Source organism: Leopardus geoffroyi, chromosome B2, assembly GCF_018350155.1.
Source record: "Leopardus geoffroyi isolate Oge1 chromosome B2, O.geoffroyi_Oge1_pat1.0, whole genome shotgun sequence".
Classification (NCBI taxonomy): domain Eukaryota; kingdom Metazoa; phylum Chordata; class Mammalia; order Carnivora; family Felidae; genus Leopardus; species Leopardus geoffroyi.
In genome coordinates, this window is record NC_059332.1 from 35,675,112 (window position 1) to 35,697,658 (window position 22,547).

Sequence of the window (22,547 nt, forward strand, 5' to 3'; positions counted from 1 at the left end):
ACTTCCCGGTTTTGTCCTTCAGAATTAGGTTTCCCAGGAGGAGAGGATGGAGACTAACTCCCTGTCACCCCTCCTCTTGCTGACAGCTCAGCTGTGCCCCAATCCAACCCAATCTCCTTTCTCAGCTAAAAACCTGGTCGCACTTTAGTTTCCAGGACGGACAGAGAAATACCAGGGGCTCGGACGGTGGGTGAGACGTTAGCCTTCAAACACGGAAGAGAGTAAACAAAGTTAACATACACAACACCCACATCTGAATGCTGACCTGAAAAACAGGAGGGACAGAACCTGTACTTTGCTCACCTAAAACCTGAGACCGAGCATCCAAGGGGGATTTTCTTGCTGTTTCTGGGTGCAGAAGACAGCCTGGGAAATGTAGTCCGGGCCCTGAAATGCCCAAGTCCAAGCGCCCCTAAATCCACAGGGGCCTTAGGAGGTAATCAATGCAAACACAAGATCTGAAGGTGAAGCAACAGGAAGAAAAGTCACCCCGCGACAGCGGTCAGTGCCATGGGGGGAAACCACACCGGGCTGGAGAGAGGTGACGTGGCACAAGGCAGACGTGCCTCTGAAGGGCCTTCCTTCTCTGGAAGGAAATGGTGCCAGCAAGGCCTGGCCTGCTGTGCTCCCCTTCCCTGCCGCTTCAGCAGTCTGAAGGGAATTAAGAGACCTCAGTGGCCTCAGCCGCCAGACATTTACAGGACACCCACACGGGCATGCTCCTGAATTCCTGGGGAACAGGGATACATAAAGCAAACTGCCCGCAAGACAACTGTTACTAGACCACTGGGGAAAACCAGTTCTGCAAAAACATCCCAGGGGCCTTCCCGTCCCTGTGAGAAGCAGGACCACGGTCACCAGACCCCAACTCTCTGAAGCCAGTCCTCTAGAACAAGGGCAGAGAAACACTCGGGGAACTCAGCTGGTATTCTAGCCCCATAAGACGGAAGCCCATGGTCCCCAGAGGCCAGCAGGTTCCATTTGTAAGTTTTGGGGATTTATAAACCCCAGCACCGGGCAGACAAACTGAAGGGAGATCTGCCTTTGCCAGAGAAGACAGAGCTCGGCGCTTTAGCTGGGCCCATGTCTACCCCTTCTGCTGTAACCACACCAAATGACTCTTGACAAAACCCAAGAATGTCATCCGCAAACCATGCTGAGGCGACAGGGGTTTGGGTGGAACATTTTCTGAAGCTGGGAGGGCCTCTCCAGGCGATGGCTTAAGTGTCCAACTTCGGCTCAGGTCAGGATCTCACCGTTCGTGAGTTCGAGTCCCACGTCGGGGACTCAGAGCCTGGAGCCTGCTTCGGATTCTGTGTCCCGCTCTCTCTCTGCCCCTCCCCTGCTCACACTCTCTCTCTCAAAAATAAATAAAAATTAAAAAAATTAAAAAGAACGGACTCTCCACAAAACTCCAAATCACCACCGATACATTTATTTGAGGGAGAAAAGGTCAAATCTTATCGGGAACTTTTAAACCGAATGGTACGAGAGACACTGACCTGCCTAACTTCTGGGTGTTCACAACTGCACAGGTAACCAGATCCTGCATGTGAGGCATCACCATTAGACCGACGAGCATTTGATGAGGGAGACACATTCTGAGCAGTCACACGATTTCCCATTCAGAAGGTGCCCGCCTTGGCATCAGAAAAGTAGTGTTGAGAAGAACGAAGGCAGAACGTGGCAAGGGCTTTCTCGCACAGGCCTAGACATGATGGCGGCCTCGTGAAAGCGGATCCCGCCGTATTTACAAAGCAGGGGGGGCAACGCTCCCAGCTGAGGCGCAGGATGAGGCTGGGGCGGACATGGGTATGAGTGGGGGGGGGGGGTGGGAGCTGACCCCGTGAGCCTTTTCCCATCCTACCTGGGCCTCCACTAGCCATTCTCTGGCCCCCTTTACAAGGCAGACTTGGCACGTGAGCGAAGGAAGGGGATTGTGCCCGAATGCCCTAGGCCTGCCCCACCCTCCCCGGACCTAACAGGTAACCAATCCACTGGCTGCAGCCTCACCCCCACCCAACCCCCACTTCTGGACAGACGCACGGTCAATACGGAAACCGAAGCCCAGCTGGCTGGAGCACATCTAGGTGTCGTTGGGTTGGACTCATCTGACAGGTGCCCGACGCAGTCAGGCCCCACCCCCGGTGGCCAGGCTGACGCAGCATGTTTTTTCAGGCGATTCAGGTTACTCCAGGGCAAAGCACGATCCTGAGGACACCCGGCGGAAAAGCAAGCTGGAGCCACGGAAAAGCTGGCCCTGGATTGGAAGCAACAGTCAGGTCAGTGAAAGGGGCCACCAAGCTTCTCATCCTGCCCCTGAGCAAGGCCAGCAGGGGACAAGAGAGGGTCCAGCAGCTCAGAGACCCCAGGGTCAGGCAGGGGTGGAGGGCGCAGGCTTGCAATCCTAGAGGGCAGTGTCAGAATATGCCACGTGCTGAGGCACAAGGGAGCGGACTGCCTCACGTCACAGGGTGTCCAATGTCGCTGGGGCTACTCAGCAGGAAACCCCCAAAGAGGAGACTCGCTGCCCTTCTGGCTTCAGACACTTCGGGGACTCCCTAATGCCCATGGGATGTGATGTAGACCTGACGGGAGCCGCTGGGAAGAACTGTGTCTTTTGCTCCCTTGCTTCCTCCCACCTGTCCTCTTCTCGACCCTGAGGCCTGTCAGCGTGCCGGCTCCTCCCCAGACCGCTGCCCCACTTTGCTTCGAGGCAAACCAAGGCTAGGAAAAGGCAAGGATCTGCCCTGAGCCAGACACCTGGATCCTTGACCTTGGGCCCAAGGGCTGCAGCCCAGCAAGAGGGTGCCTGGGCAGAGAACACGAAATCCCAAGACGGGCACCCTCGCCGCATGGCCCAGTTCAAGCCTCGGGTTCTCCTGGACACCAGGGATGACCCACAGAAGGGAGGGGTCAGCCTCAGACCAGCGGCTGCTCGTCAGAAGTGCTCCGGGCCGCTGCGTTGTCAGCCGTGCTACTCGAGGTCTAAGGTCCTGGGCTTCAGGTTCACCACCTACCCCATGGGCTCCCTCACAGTATGAGCCTTTAAAAGTTGAGGAAGAAAAGGAGACGGTGTCTAATGTAACATCTATAAGCAAATTCAGATCTAATGACCTCACATCTTTTCTAAAATAAAGTGAAAATTTAACGAAGATCCCTTACGCCAAAGGTCTCCGTTCTTTATCCTCCCTACTGACAACACTGGACCCCAGGACGATCCCTTGTCTTCCCACACACCGTCGAGTCCACAAAACCGTCTCACCTGATTGACGTGGGGGAAGAGTGGGGGGAACCTCCTCTGTTAGGAGCTTTGCCTACCTGCACACTCAGGTATTTCCAGCAGTGGATCCAAGATTTGAACACGGGGGAATACGGGGGGAGCCCGGCCTGCAGCCTGCCCAGGAAGGAGAGCACGTCAGCCCCACTGAACAACGGGAGACGGGTCAGCCCAGGGACAGGAGATCTCAAGGGGTGGCCCGGAGCTGCCACCACCCACCTCCTGAATCCCAGATTCATCCCCAAGGGGGGGCAGTGAATCCCAGAGGACGCCAGGATACCGGGGGCCCAGCCTACACACAGAGCAGTCGGGAGAAAGCAGAGCACCGGACAGCCTCAGCTGGACCGCCACCCCCCACGGTCCTGGCAGGGTGCCTGGGGGAGGGGTGCACACCTACCCGCAGTTGTTCACAGCCATGAGGTCACCGACCAGCAGGAAGGGGTAGGTCAGCATGCTCACCGCAATCTGAGATCCGGGGAGACATGAATGGCAGTGACCCCACCACCACCACCAGCCCGTACCCCGGCCCAGGGAGCGAGGACAGGCGGTCCCCACACCCTACACCTAGGCCTGCCTCCAGCCACCGTTAGAGCTGGCTTCCTAAGCCCAACCCAGGCCCACAGGGCAGCGGAAAGGGCAGCGGGCTGAGCAGCTGGCTCGACTTACCCCCATCACAAATTTGGTATAGCTCCGGATGGCCAGGGCCTGGCTGAACTGGAGGGACAAGAAAGGGAGACCGGTTTGCTACAGGTACCTCAGGATGCAGACTTCAGACAAGCACCCTGGCCCCATGCTACCTGGTCTGCGGCCCCCCCCACCTCACCCCCCACACCGGCCTCACACACCCTCTGGGCTCGGTTCCTTGCACACTGCTGCACAGAGTTCCCTTTTAGGCCCGCCGGTGGCTTCTGTGGCCTTGTAGTCAGAGCCAAGGGCAGCTCTGAGAGACGGAAGTGGGGTAAGTGGACTGACAAGGCTTTGGAGAGCCCACCAGGGATGGTGAGGAGCACAGGTGCAGGCCACGTAAACGGGATCACTGGCCACTGGCCTGTGAACCCCAACGAGCCGTGAGTTCCAAGGGCGTGGCCTGGGTCTGCCTCGATCAGTGCCCAGGGCTTGGCACAGTCTGTGGTCAGCAGGTGGACGAAAAGACAGACACCCCCCCCGAACTCCCCAGACACAGAATCCTGGTCCTGCAGCAAAAGGCGAGGGGGAACTCGAAGCCTACAGCTACCCTCCCACCTTAGCAAAGTCTCACCCCCTTCCGAGCCCCAACATCTGAATTCTTTGCCCAGGGGACGGCCCCTCGCTAGGAAGGGTGACTACTTGTGCCTCGGCTTCCTGGGGCGTGGCCATCCTGCCAGGCGGATGCCCAGTAACCCCAGACGGAGGCTTGCGCGGCTGCCTCACAGGCAACCTCGCCTTGGCCTTTAAGCCACACGCAGAAGAGCGCTCACAAAGCCCTTTCCGCGACGCTGGTGACTGCCGGTGCTGGTGGTAAGTGCGGCAGCTCCTGGTCAAACACCCGCCCGCCTGGACTCGGGGGAAACCCTCCAGCTGTGGGCCACCCCTCCCCCCACTAAGATGCCCCGGCTGTCCCCACCTTGCTCTGCACGTGACAGCAGCAACATGCTGCCCGCCCCCTCCCCAAGGCCCTGAGAAAGGGCAGGGCCCTGGGTGTGTGCCACTCTGACTGCAAGTGGGAGCTGGCCTCCAGGGAGCTTTAGGAAGCTGCTTACGCTGAAAGGCCAGCGAGACTCCCTACCCAAGGCCAGCCCTGGTTTTCCTGAGCAGAGGCTCTCAGCTGGGGCAGGACATTCTTCACCACACGACACATGCCCAGACACAGACATATGCAGACTATGAACCCCCACCCCCACCACGAGGTGGTTCTGACAGACAGGCCCCCAGCCCGCCTATCCTCCTGGGGCTGGCAATCCCTGCTCTTAGCGTGTATGGCTACCTGCCCATCACTGCTCCCCAGCTCAACCTGGTTCAGGCAGAACCTGTCAACCCACCAGGTCCCCAGACACCTTTCTGAAACAAGCGCCTTTTACAAGGATCAAAGCCTCCTCATGCCTGACAAAGCCTGCTGAGGTCTGTGCAGACCAGGCTGTATGGACCACTGCTAACAAAAGAGTGGGGTGTGCCTATAAGGTATACTTCCTAGCTGAAGTAAAAAAACCTCGAGGCGGGAGGAAGCACCCTCAGCCCAGCACAGGGAAAGACCCAGTCCCAGCCCTGCTGAGTCCTAGCCGAGTGCCTCTGGAGAGCCTCTCAATCTTTGGGTCTCAACTTCTCTACCGGTAAAATGGGACATTACACCTGCCCTGTTCCTTTCACAAATGGGGTGCTGTTGGGATCAAATACCATAATGTTCACAAAAGAGTGAACGTTAAGCATGAAACATGAAGCAAAATTAGAGGGTTATTAGCTGGTCTGTGTCCTGATTTCCTGATTCCTACTTGGATCATTTCCTCGGATAAGCTGGGATCCGTTTTATTTCGAAAACTGCCCAAGGACATGCATTCCACGAACTCCTCCAGGTCTGGTTGCGGATCTTGAATCTCCTCTCTGGAGCCCACTCTCCCCAGAAGCAAAGCTGCCCCCGGGGACAATGAGAGGCCCTCTTAGGCCACTCCCCAGAGACTCCCTAGCCCTCAGGACCTTGGTGCTCAGATCCCAGAGTCCTCGAGTCTGCCCCTGACCCTGGGCATCAGCGGTACACGGAAAGATTGACAAGTCCTTGTTCCAACCAACCTGGGAACCTGGATTCTGGTCGTTTCCCAGCCCCCCTGGGGTGTCACTCACGCTGTCATCCACCAGGTAGGCATTGATGAAGTGGGCCAGCAGGTTACAGCCCCACAAGAAAACCACATCTCCAAGGAGGTGAGGGATTAAGCCGCTAAAAAACAAGGTGAGCAAAGATGAGCAGGGGAGGGAGGGGAACATTTCTTGGGGGCTCCACGCCCAGGAAGGAGGCAGGGATGTTCCAAGCTGAAAACTTCAGCATATCCAAAAGTACCGCCTCAGGACAACAGCCTGCAGGGGCCATGTGGGCCAGTGGCTATACCCACGCCAGGAAGGCAGTGTGCTTTTCTCCGTGGGGGTGTCACACACCACATCTGATGCCAGTAAGTCTGCGGTCTCACAAGTGGTTTTCAAACTACAGAGGCCCGGCCTCAAGATGTGAATGTTGCTAAATCTGGGATTTTCAAATGCAGATTATGAAACAGGGTCTACACATTGATAGTTTTCTCCTGGCCTCTTTACCTAATCAACTCTCACAAAACACTCTGCTCCATGCATCTGTTGTCTTCACCCCTAGAATGTTCCATTGAAGCCATTCCACACAAGCTTTTGTGAAGAGGACTGACAGTTAAAATGATGGCCTTTAGAATTAAACAGCTCTACAAAATGCGACGGAAGGTCCCTAAAATACGGTGCAGAGGGCAAAAAGCCAGATTGAGATCAATAGGTCCTGTGTGCTATTTGTGGGGTTTTTGTTTAATGTTTATTTATTTACTTTGAGAGAGAGAGTGCATGCACATGCGAATGTGAGGAGAGGAGCAGAGAGAGAAGGAAAGAGAGAGAATCCCAAGCAGGCTCTGTGATATTAGCACAGAGCCTGACGTGGGGCTGGAATCCAAGCTTTTCAAATATTTTGAAATAATGTCCTTAATATCTAAACACGCATATCTAAACATGCAAACATGTTAAAAAAAAAAAAAAGTTAAAAAAAAAAAACAAACAGGGACACCTAGGTGGCTCAGTCAGTTAAGCATCTGACTCGGTTTTGGCTCAGGTCATGATCTCACGGTCCATGGGTTCGAGCCCCATATCAGGCTCAGTGTTGACAGCTGGGAGCCTGGAGCCTGCTTCGGATTTTGTGTCTTCCTCTCTCTCTGCCCCACCCCTGCTCACGGTCTGTCTGTCTCTCTCTCAAAAATAAACACTAAAAAAATGTTTTTAATGATTCAAAAAATATTTGCAAAGCTCAAAAAAATGTATGTGACACATCTATGTTATAAAGGGACGTGACTAAAATGAACTTCAAGAATGCCATCTGCAATCTTGCTGCCCCAACCTGTGCTCAGACTAACCACTCACATAAGCTTTGGTGCCTCCTCAGTCCTGTAACACATATGTATCACCTGGTCTGCAAATATGTGATTAACAGAAGAACCCAATGAGCAAGCATGTGTTGCGTCAGAATCTCTTCACACACCAGAAGAGGACCACAGAGTGAGTATGAAAACAGCCAGAGGTGGGGCCATGTAGTTTTATGGTCTGATGTACCAGTCACACAATCAAATATTCATTTTACTTACATACACATACACATACACACACACATACACATCCGAATATAGGAGTGTGTGAGTGTGTGTATAGATAAAGGTTTTTCAATCCTGGCAGTATTGACACTTAGGGACAAATAATTCTTTGTTTTGGGGGGCTGACCTCTGCGTTGCAGGATGTTTATTTTAGCAGCATCCCTGGCCTCTACCCACTAGATGCCAACTGTAACAAGCAAAACATGTCTCCAGGCATGACCAATGTCCCCTGGAGGCAAAAATCACCCCCTGGTGAGAACAATTTATTATATATTACATATGCGTGCACACACACACAAACACACACACACACACACACACACACACACACACACACACGCACCTACATGGTCGTCTCTTGGTTACATGAGAGATCCTGAATAAAAACTCCTGACCAACTATAAAGCCACAATGAACAGAGGACTCCGTGCTTAGAATATTACGTATGTAATAGCACGTATGTCACTGCCAAGGTCTTAACAAGGCCAAACAAAAGCCGTATGTCAGGCTTGGCTCTTGGGTCTGCTTGTGGTTTATTCTGTCTGGACACAGTCTTTTTGGTCTTTCTCTTTTACATGTGAACTAAGGCGGATGCAAGACAGCGAGGAGGGCAGGGATCCGCGGTCCTCGGGAGATCACGTGCCCTGCCTCTGGCCGCTCCGCACAAACACAGGCTCAGCAGAGCCAGGTTTCCCGACTTTTCAGGAGAAGCCAGAAGTATGGATTGTCATGTGGAATACCCTAGATAGAGTGCCCTGGCTCCTGAAGATCGGCCTCAGGGCAAATGGACGGGGTCTGGGGAAGGGGCCCGTCAGTCCGTCTCCCCAGTGTGTGGGACACGCAGTACCATTTCTGTGTGAGCCGTGATCTGCAAAGGGTGGGACGGCATCGGTCCTGACAATCCTTGGCTCACGCGAGCCCCAGGGCTGCACGGAGCCAGAATGCAGCTATGCAGGCAGGACGGAGCCCAGTGGTTAGTCTGAGCCTGGCAGCTACAGCCTGGGAGGTTGAGAACGTGTCTGTTAGTAGAGCCACGCCACGTGGCCAGCTATGGGGTACAGAAACTCACGTACACAAAGAATCCCAGCAGCCCCTCCTCTTTGAAAATCTTCCCGATGGAGCTCAGCACGCCGCTGTGAAGAAGGCAAGACAGGGGTACGAGGTCACCCAGTCACTGTGGAGAAGACCACCCCTGGGGGGTGGGGGGGGTGGGGAGAGGAGAGGAGAGCCCACCATCCCTGCTCAAAGCCATCCAGTCCGGGCTGGGATGCAGAGAGGAGATTCTGTGTTACCAGGCAGAAACCAAGTGGAGAAGATTAGAGAGAGCTCTCGTCTAGGAGTGAGGGGCACTGACACAGTTCACGGGGATGGGAAACCCACTCATCCCAGGATAGGAGCCTAACGGTTCTCTACTACTGCCTGCTGTGGATCTGGAATTTGGGAATTGGCCTCCAGTCTGGGCTGCTGCAAAGGTAACGGGACCTTCTCCTGCCTGGCCCTAGTGCCTATCCCTGGCTCAGCAGCCTTCCAGCAGAGAAGACTGCATGCCCGACAGCGTGAGAGCGGGAGGGGTGGCGAGTGGGGAACCACCTGCCCAGAGGGCAGAAAAGGAACCTGAGGCAGAAGGTCCTGTAGCAGAAGGCCCTAGAACCAGAAGGCCCCGGTGCAGCCTGGGAAAAGTCACCTGGCCCTCCCCTGCAGGCGCTTGGAGATCAAAGGACAGGCTGCCGTCAGGTATGAAACGCAAAGCAGGCTTAAGAGCAATCTCTACGACTTGTGGCTCGCAATGCCAAGTGGCCTATCCTGAGCAAAGGCCCTACAAAGCCTAGGTGGCAGGGGAAGTTTAACAGAGAGACGATGGGAACCGAGGTTGCTCCCAAGGCACCCAGCCCTGCCAGGCCCCCCAGCCCTTCTTCTTGGCCACTGGGGCTCTGAGCCAGACCATCCCCTCCTGGTCGTGTCTACCAACCTCGCGGTTTCATTTTGGGAGAATGGGCCAACCTCCCATTAGTGAACCTCAAATGAGGCCACGGCAGCCGAGCTGCCTGGGGCAGCGGCCCCACAGGACAGCGGCCGAAAACAACTGAAGCCAGGAGATAAGAGTCTTGGGAAGGGTAACAGAGATGTGTCCTCCTGCCACGTGCCTCTAGGATCTGCCTCCTGTCCTCCACGGGGTTTCGTGGGGCAAGGAGGATAGGAGGGCATAACCGTCACGGGGAAGAGCTCTGTCCACACAGCTCTGCCCCCACAGCACTGAGCTCACTGCCAGCCCGGCAGGTGCCGGGAGGTATTCGGTAAGCAAGCAATGGAGTGGGCCCCCGCCCACGGGGTGGAACCGCCTCTTAGCAGAAGATGAAACGACCTACAAGTCAGCTCTGTGAGAGCTGGAGAAATGGTTAGGGCAGAACTAGGGGGTCCAGGACGGAACCCTAGTGCAGTCCCAGGTGGCATGGTCCGAGCCAACTCCACTCCCACTCACCCCTCTGCAGGGCAGCCCCGGACATGGGATGGAGGGGAGAAAACGCCCCTGGACACTGTCGATGGCCGCCCACTGCCATGTTCCTCTGAAGCTAGCACGCTAGAACGAGAGTAGAGAAGGGACAGCAACTGACCCCAGCACGGCCTGTCCTGGCAGACTCTGAAGGGTGACAGGACCACTCCTGCCAGTCCTGGAAGAATTACCCACCTGTACTTGGCCTCCCGTCCCACAAACTGGACCATGCAGCGCATTGAGATGACTGAGGAAAAAGAAACACACGCAGGTGATGTCGTGGCCAAAACCCAGGGCACCCAGCTGCGGGGTGCCCGGTGCAGCGGCCGCTGCCCAAGGCCTGTGTCAGAGCGCAGCAGGGGAGGAGGGCCTCTGGGATTTCCCCGTCGTACCCCGTGAGCACAGCATCCCGTTTCTTCTTGCCCGGGAAGGGCCCCTGCTCCCTCTGGCCAGGACTCCCCGCCAATCTCTCCTCAGTGCGGTTCCGGGGGAACACCCCACCCCGCTACACTTCCCAGGGCTCTACCGCCGCCAGCTTCAGTCCACAAGGGCTTATCCCACGGGTGAGAGGCAGTCTCCAAAGGGGTGGCTCACCATGCAGGGGGTGGGCCAGCATGCGGGACACGCACTGCATCATCATCTCGTAGGAGGTCTGGAAGAGAGCAGAGGGCAGGGACTTGGTCTGGCCTCTCTCTCGAATGGGCCCTCAAGGGGAACACAAGCTCTTACAATGGACAAACTGGGATCCCACAGCCCCCGATGGGGCCAGTCTACCTCGGACAGCCCCACCTGTCACCCACCCCTCATTTCCTCCGCCCAGGGGTGCGGCTGGGTCTCAGGCCAGGCCCCATGATGGCTGACAGGCTTTCTGGGATTCCTTGCAGTGGCCATGCCGGGGCTCCTTCCATATCCCACCCTACCCATTGCGGCGTGAAGAGCCAACCCCGTCTCTTCAATGACCTGTCCAACTCGGCAGTGAGAAACAATCAGACTCCCCTCCGGGGCCTGTCCCTCTCCGACCCCAGATGCCCACCTCCTTCACCACTTTCTTCAGGGAAGTCTTCATGTCGTCCTTGTTGGAGACCTGCTCGATCTCATCCGGAGGGAAAACCTGAGGTACAAAAACAAAGGAGTGGGGTGCCCGACTGACGCAGTCAGTGGAGCATGTGACTCTTGATCTCAGGGTCGTGGGTTCTAGTCCACGGCTGGGCATAAAGCTTACTTAATTAAAAACAAGAACAAAACCCCAAAACCCAAAAAACTTTGCCAAAAGCAAAGTTCAGCTATGCCTCCTCAATGTAACTCTTAAGGGACAGGAATGGCAGGAATCAACTCCTAATATTTTCCCTGCAGCTAGGTTCACCTCTGGTAACCCCAGGGCTGGAGCTTGGCGGGGGGTGGGGGTGGGGGAGGGGACCCCTCTCCCCCCACCCGCGGTCACAGCTTGTCACAGCTGGGGGAAAGCAGGAGGACTAGGGACGGGAAACTTCCCAATCAAGGAGGTGTTGACGCACCAGGGTCTGGAGCCTGGCTATGGCGCCTGGGTGTCCCCTGGGAAAGGAGAAACCGGACCAGTGCACATGGCTGCCTCTGGGGCCACCAGGGAGCTTGGGGAGAACCTCAGGCAACCGATCCTGGCTTTGCCCCCCAGGCTCACCTTCTTCATACTGCCCCGGGTCACAGTGGAGAGGGCATTGGACATCAGTCGGGGGCTCAGGCCTCGGAACAGCCCTATCTTCCCATCCACCTGCACGATGTACTTGGCTACAAGAAAGCAGAGGTGGCAGTGTCACCCCCCCCCCCCCCCCGCCCCGACAGACCCACCCCCGGTCACAGTCACACCCAGACCAGATGCAGCCTGTCCCTCAGCACATGCTGACTTCGGTCACGGAAGAGGGCAGCTGTCCAAAGCCCACAAGCAATCAGGCCCCAACCCCAGAGTCTTCTCTAGCCCATTTCTTTTTGTAAAACCTTCAAAATGTATTTTTGCCAAAGTCACAAAATTTTTTTTAAGTTTGAAAAATCGACTTGGCAAACTCAGCTAGTGTTTCAACTCAGCAACTTAACTGCTACAACCCACAAACCAATTCTGTTGCTCATAAAAGAAAATGTTTCTCTTGGGGCGCCTGGCTGGCTCAGTTGGAGGCACATGTGACTTCTGATCTAGGGGTTGTGAGTTCGAGCCCCACATTGGGTGTAGAGATGACTAAATTGTTAATTAAAAAACAGTTTTTCTTGGGGGAGAGAAAAAAAGGAAAAAGGCAGAGTGCCCGCAGGCAATGATGAAGTTTGCAACCTAAGGGAGGAAAAAGGAAAAACTCCCAGAAGAAAGGCTCAAGAATGTCCCCTGAGCATGCCAGGAAGAGGACCACCCTTACCCTGTGCTGCACCCAGGCCCCACCTAGTACCTGTTAGCATTTATGACTCACAGCAGGGGATGAGGTGGGGAAACAACATAGCTAGTGGAGAAGTAAAAGGCACCAATGAACTATTCTAGAGAAAAAAACTTAAGCAGTCAGGGAAGGTAGACCCTACCGGTATGAATCAGTGTTTGTTCATTAGGATCTCTAAAAGGATACCTCTCTTAAAGTTTCATTATTTTTTTTTAAGTTTATTTATTTACTTTGAAAGAGAGCGAGCGAGCATGAACAGGGGAGGGGCAGAGAGAGGGAGAGAGAGAATCCAAGCAGGCTCTGCACTGTCAGCATGAAGCCGGCCACGGGGCTTGAACTCACGAACGGTGAGATCATGACCTGAGCTGAAACCAAGAGCTAGAGGCTTAACCTACTGAGCCACCCAGGCGCCCCGGGATTGTATGTTTTTAAGTAATCTCTATACCCAACGTGGGACTCGAACTTACAACCTCAAGATCAAGAGTCGCATGCTCTACCGACTGAGCCAGCCAGGGGCTCCAATGTGTCATTATTTTAGTATCAACTTTTAAACTACGATCATTTTTTTTTTTTTTTAAACCTGCATACCTAGAAGCTAGCAGAACTTTCTCTCAGACACTGTGCTCCCCTTCCAGACCTGACTTCAGCTCCTTAGCACCACGCAGTGGCAGGAACTGGCAAATGCGCCTTTCTCTCCACCGCAACATGTCTGCCAACCCAGCATTTCAATGTCGCTGCTAGAACGGGCTCATGCTGGGGCCGGGAGCACCTGTTCCCTGCATATTTAGCTTCCTGAGATGGGGGTGGGACTGGAAAGAGAAGAGTAGGAGGGGACAGGACACTGGGTGACACGGCAGGGTGCCCTGCTTCACAGAGTGAACCAGGGGAAGAAAGGTTTATTTTGGGGGAGGGGAGCTCCAGCCAGCAAGAGAGAGCCAGGTAGGAAAAAGTCTTAGAGGGATCATGAGTGAGTCACTTAACCTCTTTCTAGCTGATCTGCCCACCAGTAAAAAAGGAGCAGGAACTCCTGTTTCTCAGAGCAGAGGAAGGCAGGCAAAAATTCCTCCAGGGACCTTTGTGGGCCCAGAAGGTCCCACAGCTGGCCAGGGTTTCTCTCCAGGAATTTCATTGTTACACCAAAGAATGTCACGACAGCTATGGCACTTTTCAACATGACATGGGGAGGAGTAGATGTTGTCCAGACAGTATCTAGACATGCAGACAGCTGAGCCCCCTCCCTGACGGGAGAGCAGGCAGGGTGTCTAAAGCGGCCTAACGGGCATCTGTTTACAACATCTGGACTGAAACCACATTTACACACACGGCGTGAGCAAGGGCACCTCAGAGCTCTGCTCATCTCTGCAAGAGGCAAAATGTGGGTCAAGACCCCTCTACCGTGAGACCTTCCGGGAATGACTGTGTGACACAAGTAGAGACAGTCTGGGCTCTGACCTGGGGTCCCTCATTCGGCTAGAGCGTGCGTAGAGGCCACAATGGAGGGGCTGGCAGCCGGCCACGCCGGCTTCCCAACAAACCCAGCGTTAGCTTTGTACACTGGCTTTCCTGTGCCTACTTCTGGGCCTTCTCCCTCCCCTTCACTGACGGTTTTTAAATAAAAACAAATACGGACACACTTCCCCACAAAATGATATGTTCTGCCTGGCCCTAGACTACTCAATGTCATGGTGGCAAAAATGGAAGAGAAACAGGACATCAGATTCTGCCAAGAGTGTGTGCAATTTAAAAAAGGTGACAGGAGGCAAAACCACAGGTTATTCAGCAGCAAGATTTTCAGGGGCGCCTGGGTGGCTCAGTCGGTTGAGCATCTGACTTCGGCTCAGGTCGTACTCTCACATTGAGTTCGAGCCCCACATCTGGCTCTCTGCTGTCAGCACAGGCCCTGCTTCGGATCCTCTGTTCCCCTCTTTCTCTGCCCCTTCCCGTTCATACACGCATGCACACTCAAGCTGTCTCTCTCTCTCAAAACACACACACAAAAAGGTGGGGTGCCTGGGTGGCTCAGTCGGTTAAGCGTCTGACTTCAGCTCAGGTCATGATCTCGCCATCTGTGAGTTCAAGCCCTGCGTCGGGCTCTGTGCCGACAGCTCAGAGCCTGGAGCCTGCTTCGGATTCTGTGTCTCCCTCTCTCTCTGCCCCTCCCCTGCTCATGCGCTGTGTCTGTCTCTCAAAAATAAATAAATGCTTAAAAATATATAATTAATTAGAAAAAGATTTTCAGAGAACATTCTAGACTAACCAAACAAGAAAGAAGAGCCGAAGTGGAGGGAGCCTGAGGGTATCAGCCCGGCTGGGAACATGGAGAAGCAAGGGCACATTTAAAGAAGTCCAAGGAGGGTAGGGACTGGGAGAGAGGCAGCGATAATGGATTTGAAAGGCTTTTGGCCAGCTGGCGCCTGGGGGTCTGGGGACGAGCAGTGGAGGCAGCCAGGTGGGCTCAGGTGGCACTGGACAAGCTCCAGTGTGGCGGGCCGCTGGTGGACAGACCTCCCAGGCAGCAGAGCCTCGGAGGGGGCTGGGGGCTGCTTGCCTGAGGGGCCCGGATGAAGAAGCAGACACAGCTTTGCAGACTAGAAGCGCAAGGCCAGAGCAGTGAAGCGATCTGCCCGAGCTCGTGCAGCGGGTCGGGGCATGCCAGACGTGAAGCGCAACGCAGCGTGTGCTGGCCGCCCTGTGCCCCCTGTGTGGAGGTGCCTGAGTGGGGTCCACCGCCTGGGGGACGCAGGGGAAAGAGGAGGAAGAAGGAAAAGAACCCAGGAAGCTCCCGACAGGCCTCCTGCTGGACTAAAAGGAAAGCAGGAAAACTGGTAACAGCCCAGACTGCTCAGAAATCAAAAGGAAACCTCCCCAGACACCCCCACCCCCCCCACCCCTCCCCGGCCACTTCCAGGCACAACTTGGGGCGGCAGGGATGACAGGGACCAGTGTCCTGGCCCGGCCCCTCCTGCTGCCTGGGCTGACGGCTGGCAGCTGCTGGCAGAGGAGCTGGCCCAAAGCTGCATTGTTCACCTGCTCCCGCCCCAGCAACCCTGCTGCCTCTGGTCACTCTTTGATCCCCTCCTCCTGCCAGTTCTGAGCCTGGGTGCCGCGCTGTCCTGTGTGTTCCCGGGGGCCAGCTGGGCCTGCTCCCCCTGTGACGTGTGACGCGCTTTTTTTGTCGGCGCGGGCCCTCCTGCCTGGAAAGCACACTCACCATAGGTGAAGAAGCTGGGCAGATAGAGGACCTTCCTCCCCAGCACATTGGTCCCGATGGTGGGGGGCATCGGCTCATGACCCACCTTCAGAATCAACAAATACAAAAGCAAGGTGAGATTCTATGGCTGGTCTGGCTCACCGCTTCTCATACCCCAGGCCTCTGCCTCTTCTCCCACAAATTCCAATGCTGCTCTTGCTGGTTTCCCCAGCAAAACATACCAGAAACGTCATCAGAATCTAAAACCGTCAGCATCACGTAAGCTCCCAATGAACGGAAGCGTATAGTCCCAGATCCCTACCCCCTGCCATAATCCAAGTCACCCCATCCCCCAACATTCTCACCTTCAAATGCCAGACATTTCCAGTGTTTTTGTGTACTTCAAACCCTGCACTCACCTCAAAATAAATCTCAGTTAAGTCCCATCTCTGGGCTAAAACTCCAGTCCAACCTCAATCCCCAGTGTGCCAACTCCGAAACACATCCCACCCCCACCTCGGTCCTGAACTTCAGGACAGCTCAGCTCCACCCCAGAGTGTGGCCCACACTCAGGTTCCTTTCTGCACCCAACGCAGACGCTGACAAATCAGTCGCTCTCGCTCCCAGGCCGAGCAAACTGTTACCTCCAAACTCGGCTGTTCCTCAAACAATTCCTCATCTGTATTCTAATCTTGATCACTTCATATCCCTGTGACAGAATGACCCCCCTCATTTCTGTAGGGCTATCATAATTCTTGTTGTATAGATGCAGGTTATGATGACAGTAGCCATTAAACTCATGGCACGATGGGGGGTGCCAGGGGGAGGGAAGGACATAGCCACCCACACACCTTTGAGGAGGTGGGGTCTCTCCTGAAGGGTGAGGCCATTTATTATGCTGCCAACTGATGAGGAGAGAGACTCTGCTGGCAGGGAGAAAGCAAGGTGTCTGGGAGACCAGCACCTGAGTGGAATAGGAGAAGGTCCCTTCCAGGACACAAGCCCAGACCCTCAAAGGAGGCCAGCCAAGCCCCTGCACCACAGCAGCTCCTTTAGGATGAGGAAGGGAGCAGGAATGGCAGAGTTGGGATGTTCTGTCTTAAAAACTGGACTAGGTATGCTTCCAGGGTTTTCCTAGGCTAATTTCCTCCCTTCTTCACCTTAGTCAAGTGTTTTTGAAAGTTCTGGCTGTCCCCTGTCGATGTGATTTTGAGCTACCGGAGAGATTACGGACTATAGATGAAAAACCCTCCACGACGGTGACCTTCTTTAAAAAACAAATTCCAGCCCAGGGGAGTTGAAGGAAAGATACGAGCCAGCTGACCCGTGCAGTGAGCCCTCCCCTGCTAGACCTTTCTCCTTCTTGGATAAACGTTGGAAGGTTCTGACTTAAGTTTTGATTTTGTTCTCTTCGATAGGCGGTATTCCCTTCACACCTTCAACTCCAAGTGTGAGCTACTGTTCTGTTGCTGTCTCTGTCTAGTCACAACTTGGGAGTCCGAGTAATTCCAAGCGCACCTTTAAGTCTGCTGTGTCCCCTCACCCCATAGTCCCCCAGTTTGTTGAGTCTATTTCTTGCACTTGCACCTGAGATTATGAAAGGCACACATTGCAGCCCTATTCCCCTCATTCTCAAGTTTTCATTATTTGTGCCCAAGTCCCACTCACCCTATTTCATCCCCAAATCTGTTTCCCCAGTCCTAACCACAGCCAAAGCTGTAACTCTGTATCAGGCACTGGTGGGGCCAGTTCATCACCCTCAAATCCCCAACTCCCGAAACTTAACACAGACGAACCCTGATATGAGGCCCTGCGTTCTTAGTCACCTGATCTAGTCAACCCCCAGACCTGCCACTCCAATCTTGCCACCTGCCCCCTCAAACAGGTTCTGCCTTCTCTGCAAACTGCTGCTGACTCCCGAGCTCTACCTACTAAGGTTTCACCCTGAAACACGTTACACTCAGCACCAGCTGGGTTCAAATCAGATAGACCACCCAAGTGGGCTCACCCATCCTCCCCCGCCCAGTGCTTTGGTGTTCCTCATTCCCAATTCCCTCTTCGAATCGCTTGTATTTCAATTTTCTCCTCAAACCAGTAAACCACATCTACCAAGGTCCAAACGATGAACCCTCCCCCCCCATTCCTTATGCATTTCAGCACCCTCCACTCTACAGACTCTCCTATCTCCCACCCTAAAAACACAACCCTCACCCAATCTCACTCCGTCAGAGGAAAAACTCAGCTCTTGAGACCCTTACTTCTCATCTCGGGTAACAACCAGTTCCAAAGCCCCACTCTCTCTCCCAAATCTGTAATCTCTATTGCTGAAAATACAATCCTAATCCCCCAAATGAACCAGCCCTCACTCCCAAAACACAACCAAATGCCAGTCCCAATCTCCCCCCACCACCCATTTCCAAATGTCAGTCACAATTAGACGCTAGTCAGGCACCCTGATGTCCCCGACCGAATCTCCTCATTCCTTGTCATACTCCCGGTCACACCTAAAAACCCCTTGCCCCATTCCTCAGATCCCAGATTCCAATTGCTCCCATTCCAACCGAACGCCCCCCCCCTCCCCCCCACCAATCTCTCAGCCCAGTTAAAGAGATAGTAAATCTAACACCCATTCGCCTCAACTCAAACCTCAAATCTTGGTTGGTCTCCATCTCAATTTTCACACCCCCGCCCTGCCACCGTTCTCCTAACTGGAAAATTCTAGGCTAAATCTTCAGTTCCAGTCCAGGCCGGAATCACCCCCATCTAAACAGTGCCTATCTTAGCCACCCACCTAATTCTGCCAAGTGCACCCCCTCCACCCCGCCTCCTGCCAGCTCAATCTCTCTCTTTCTCGAGCAGTCCACTTCATCTGCAAGGTCTTGCTGGCCACCACCATATGCCAAGTGCCCCTGCATGGCTCCATTCCAGAGTCATCCCCACCTTGGCCTCAGTTTCTGCCAGCCTCTACCCATCTTGCCACCTTAAGTCCCAACCGCCCCTCCTGCCTAATTCCAGTACTTCCATAACCCATCCCCCCCATACAAGGACTGTTGAGTCCCACCTCCCGACCCCCACTGTGACTTTCATTCTCTCTTCCAAGTGCGTCATCCCTTTCTCCCTAAAAGCCTGCTTCTGGCTCCCCTCTCCATAAGAATCGCCATCACACCCCTCCCCCACTGCGTCGCCCTATCTGTTCCCCTCCCTCAAAACGCGTCACCCTGTCCCCTCCTCCCACCAAATCTGTCGTCGCCATCAAACTCCTAGCGTTCCCTTGCTAAATCCTCTGCCTTCGCCCTGTCCCACCAAATTCCCTCACCATTAAATCCGATGCCACCTTCTCCTCTCCACCTCCCTCCCCCGAGGCTGATGCTCTTTCTTCTCTCCTAAATTTTTGGCCCTGGCCTCCAGTCCTTTGTCCCCTCAAACAGCTTTAAATCCATCTCTATCAAATCCAGAGCTCTTGCTCCCCTCTACTCTAAATATGTGCTCTTCATCTAAATACTTTGCTTTGGCCCCCCAATCCTCCTCCCCGCCCATTCGCCAAAACTTCCCGCCCCTCCCCCATTCTGTTGCTTCTTTACTCGCCCCCAAATGCTGCCCCTTTCCTCGAATTCCAAGTTCATCACCTCCCTTCCTTCAACCTCCAAATCCTCTCCTTCATCCCTTCGACCCCTCCCCTGCACCCGCCAAATGCCTTGTTCCTTTCATCCTTTCCCAAATCTGTGGCTTCTATCCCTTCACCCCCAGACCCATCAACGCTTCCTTTCTGTCCCATTCCTTCAGCTCACCAAACCTGCCGTCTTCCGCCCCTCTTCCCAAATCCGTCACCATAGGCTCCCTGCCCCCATCCTCCTCCAGATCCCGGCCTGTCACCTTCACAGCAGCCCCCATCTCCCGACGGCGCCCTGGCCCCCACCTGGATGAGCAGCTTCACATAGAGTAGCGGGTGGCTGAGCGCCGTCACACCAGCGCCCAGCGCCACGAAAAGAGCCTCGGTGGTCGGGGCGTTGTCCCCGGAGCCCAGGCCCCCGGACGCGCCGTCCATCCTGCGGGCGGAAGGCTGCGCCGCGGGTCGAGGGTGGCGCGGGTGTGCACGGTGCGCGGGCGGCGGATCGCGAGCCCGAGCCTCGACCCCCGCCGCCGCTCCGCCGCGAGCTCCCGCTCCTGCTCCGGCTCCCGCCATCCCCGCGGCACCGCCGCGAGCCCAGGGCGCCACTTCCGGGTCCGAAGCCCCCATGGCGCCGGGCGGCGAGGTCACTCCCCGTCACGTGACGGGGACGCCCCGCCCCTAGTGGCGTAAGGGGGCGGGGCCGGGCCACACCACTCGCGGCTGCGGGGGAGCGCGGCTGTGTGGCGCCGCAGGTGGTACGCGCCGGATGTGGGCCTGGGGCGGGATTGGGGCCTGGACCGTCGCTGGGTGGCAGGCCGTGCGTCAGTGGTCGCGAGCGGCCCGAGCCGCGGGTTCGGAGAGTGTGAAGATTGCCGCCAGCCGGGGCGCTCCCCCCGGAGTCCCCTGGAAGGCGGCGGGGGCGGGGCTCGGAGGCTCTGCCAGCCAGGCGCCCCCAATATGGTCTTAGACGCTTCCAAGCCCCCTCCCCGGCATCGGGAGTTTTCTCCGCAGTCCTGGGCCCGCCTCCTTGCGGCCCAGAGCGCAGACACTGTGGCCTGCGAGACCTCCTCCCCCAGCTTGAGCCCCTCCGCGGTCTCCAGTCGTGTCTTATCCCTTTGCCCTCCTCACTAGACCAAATCCAGGCGCCCCTCAACGGCTGTGGCCATCCTCCTTTGCAACTGAGCCTTCGCGAACGTCCCTTAGAGCCCACGGTTAGGAAAGTGGCCCTAAAGTATTTGCGTATCTCCCTCACTAGATGGTGAGGGTTTTAATCTGTCTTTCCTTGGGAGCATACGCAGGTCCTGGGCTAGGCTCTGAAAGTCTTATAGTTAAATGGGTAGCGATAACTGGCCCTTCAGTCACACTTACTATGTGCCAGACATGGTCAAGTGCTTTGCGACGACGTGTTAAGAACAATCCTCATGACAACCTTGCGAGGAAGGTACTTACTACAGCAATTGCCTTGTCCCTGTTTGTAAACGTGCCCACCCTCACCCCCAGCAACACCTAGAACAGTGCCCTGCTGGCTGTGGAGGTGCTCAATAAACTTTTCTGTTTATATGGAAAAGAATCGAGTATCCCGGGGTCTGCAGGGACACAGCAGTGGGGCACCTGTCCCTTTGCCTGTACTTATCCTGTGTTCAGTGTGAGAAAGTTCTTTAGAATAGACACATGCCTTCTGACCACTTAGACTAGGTTTCCTGCAGTCTGCCCTTCCTGACTCCCTTCCTGCCTTGCCCCCTAAATAGTCAACTCTCCCCTTGCCACTCCTGACAATAAATACTCCATACACTGCCCACGTTGAAATCCTGCCTGTCTGCTTCCCTCCCTTCCTCTCTTCCTTCCTTGGGCTCGCTAACCCAGGCTTGTTGTGGTCTCAGTCAATACAAAGCTTTCCTAGCCCTTTCAAGTTATGTGCTTCCCGCTTGAAACATAACCTTCATCAAGCCTACCTCTAGCCCCCAGGAGCACTTTAAAGGACCTCCTTTTGCCTGGATTCTGATTTCGCTTTCTTAAGGGAAGCTTTAAAGTCAAGTTCACCCACAGCCTCTGATAACTGCAGTACATTAACTCTCCACCCAGAAGAAGTCAGGGCTCTGGGGGCCGGGGGGGGGGGGGGGGGGGGGGGATGGGGGGGGCAGTTTACTTCACTTTACTTCTGAAACTTCTTCACACAAACCTTCTCCTTTCTGGGTTTTTCCTCATCATCTTTCTCCACCTGGTTTTCCTGCTGAACTTGACTGGGTGTTCACCACTAGGCCTTTTACTCTGTCTCATTTACATGATCACCTAACTTTTTGTGTGTATTTGGTCCTTTGAGTCTGTGGTTCCATAAGGCAGCTACATTGTTATCTTGCACCAAATATGGGGATATACGTACAGTAAGCATTCAGTAAATTGGTTATTAAGTGACTGAACAATTTGCCTAAGCGAGGAAATTAAAGTAAAAATAGATCATCTAAAGCGATTATAACTCTAGGACAACGAGGAGCAACAAATGTAAACTGCACCAAAGCCATATTTCCACAACCCATGGCTCACAGGGACACCCAGAGGGGGGAAAAATCACACAGAAAAAATCATGAACCACTCAAAACCACATTCCATCGTGAAAGTGAATGGGCAAAAGAGGAGGGTTAATACTCCTGAGAACTTGATGTAATAAGGCAATCTGAAAGAAACTTTAAGGGGGGAAATGTAGTTTTCACGTGGTGGCCAAAATAAAGGATGGAAAGTACTGGAAAAAAGGACAGTGTGAAAAAACAGGTATATTTGAACAGAAATCAAACAAATCGTTTAGAAATGAGAAGTATACTCGTTGAAATGATTGAATGACAGAAAATCTTGCTCAGCATTCCCTCTACTGAGCAACCTAGCAGTAGTACTTAGAACTATACTTAAGTACTTCTACTTAATAGTACTTCAGTTAACTCTGGGCTGGGTTAGTGGCCCCCCTGTGGTCTCATTACCATCTGCACTTACCACATTGTACTGTGGCTGCCTGCTTTCTGGTCAGTCTCCCTTGTTAGATTGTAAATTCTGTTTTTGGTTTGTTTTATTTTAGAGAGAGAGTGAGCCAGGGAGAGGAGCAGAGAAAGAGAGAAAATCCCAAGCAGGCTCCATGACCAGTGTGGAGCCTGGCCCGGGGCTCAATCCCACAACTCTGGGATCATGACCTGAGATGAAATCGAGAGTCAAATGCTCAACCGACTGAGCCACTCAGATTGTAAATTCCTTGAGAGCAGG

General features: G+C 54.5%; 1 protein-coding gene across 2 annotated transcripts; it reads right to left on the reverse strand.

Moving 5' to 3' along the window:
- Positions 1–1,413: 1,413 nt before the first annotated feature.
- Positions 1,414–19,979, reverse strand: MTCH1 (mitochondrial carrier 1). Of its 2 annotated transcripts, none has more exons than XM_045498026.1 (12): positions 19,608–19,979; positions 15,713–15,797; positions 11,766–11,872; positions 11,142–11,219; positions 10,703–10,760; positions 10,304–10,355; positions 8,691–8,750; positions 6,092–6,185; positions 3,947–3,994; positions 3,678–3,745; positions 3,322–3,397; positions 1,414–2,260 (listed from the first exon to the last, which is right to left on the reverse strand). In XM_045498026.1, exons 1-12 carry the CDS (start codon positions 19,926–19,928, stop codon positions 2,189–2,191), a joined length of 1,119 nt encoding a protein of 372 aa, XP_045353982.1. In that variant the 5' UTR covers positions 19,929–19,979; the 3' UTR covers positions 1,414–2,188. The 2 variants fall into 2 exon arrangements, with proteins under 2 accessions (XP_045353982.1, XP_045353981.1); XM_045498025.1 differs by having other exon boundaries at positions 6,041–6,185.
- Between the last annotated feature and the right edge of the window lie 2,568 nt (positions 19,980–22,547).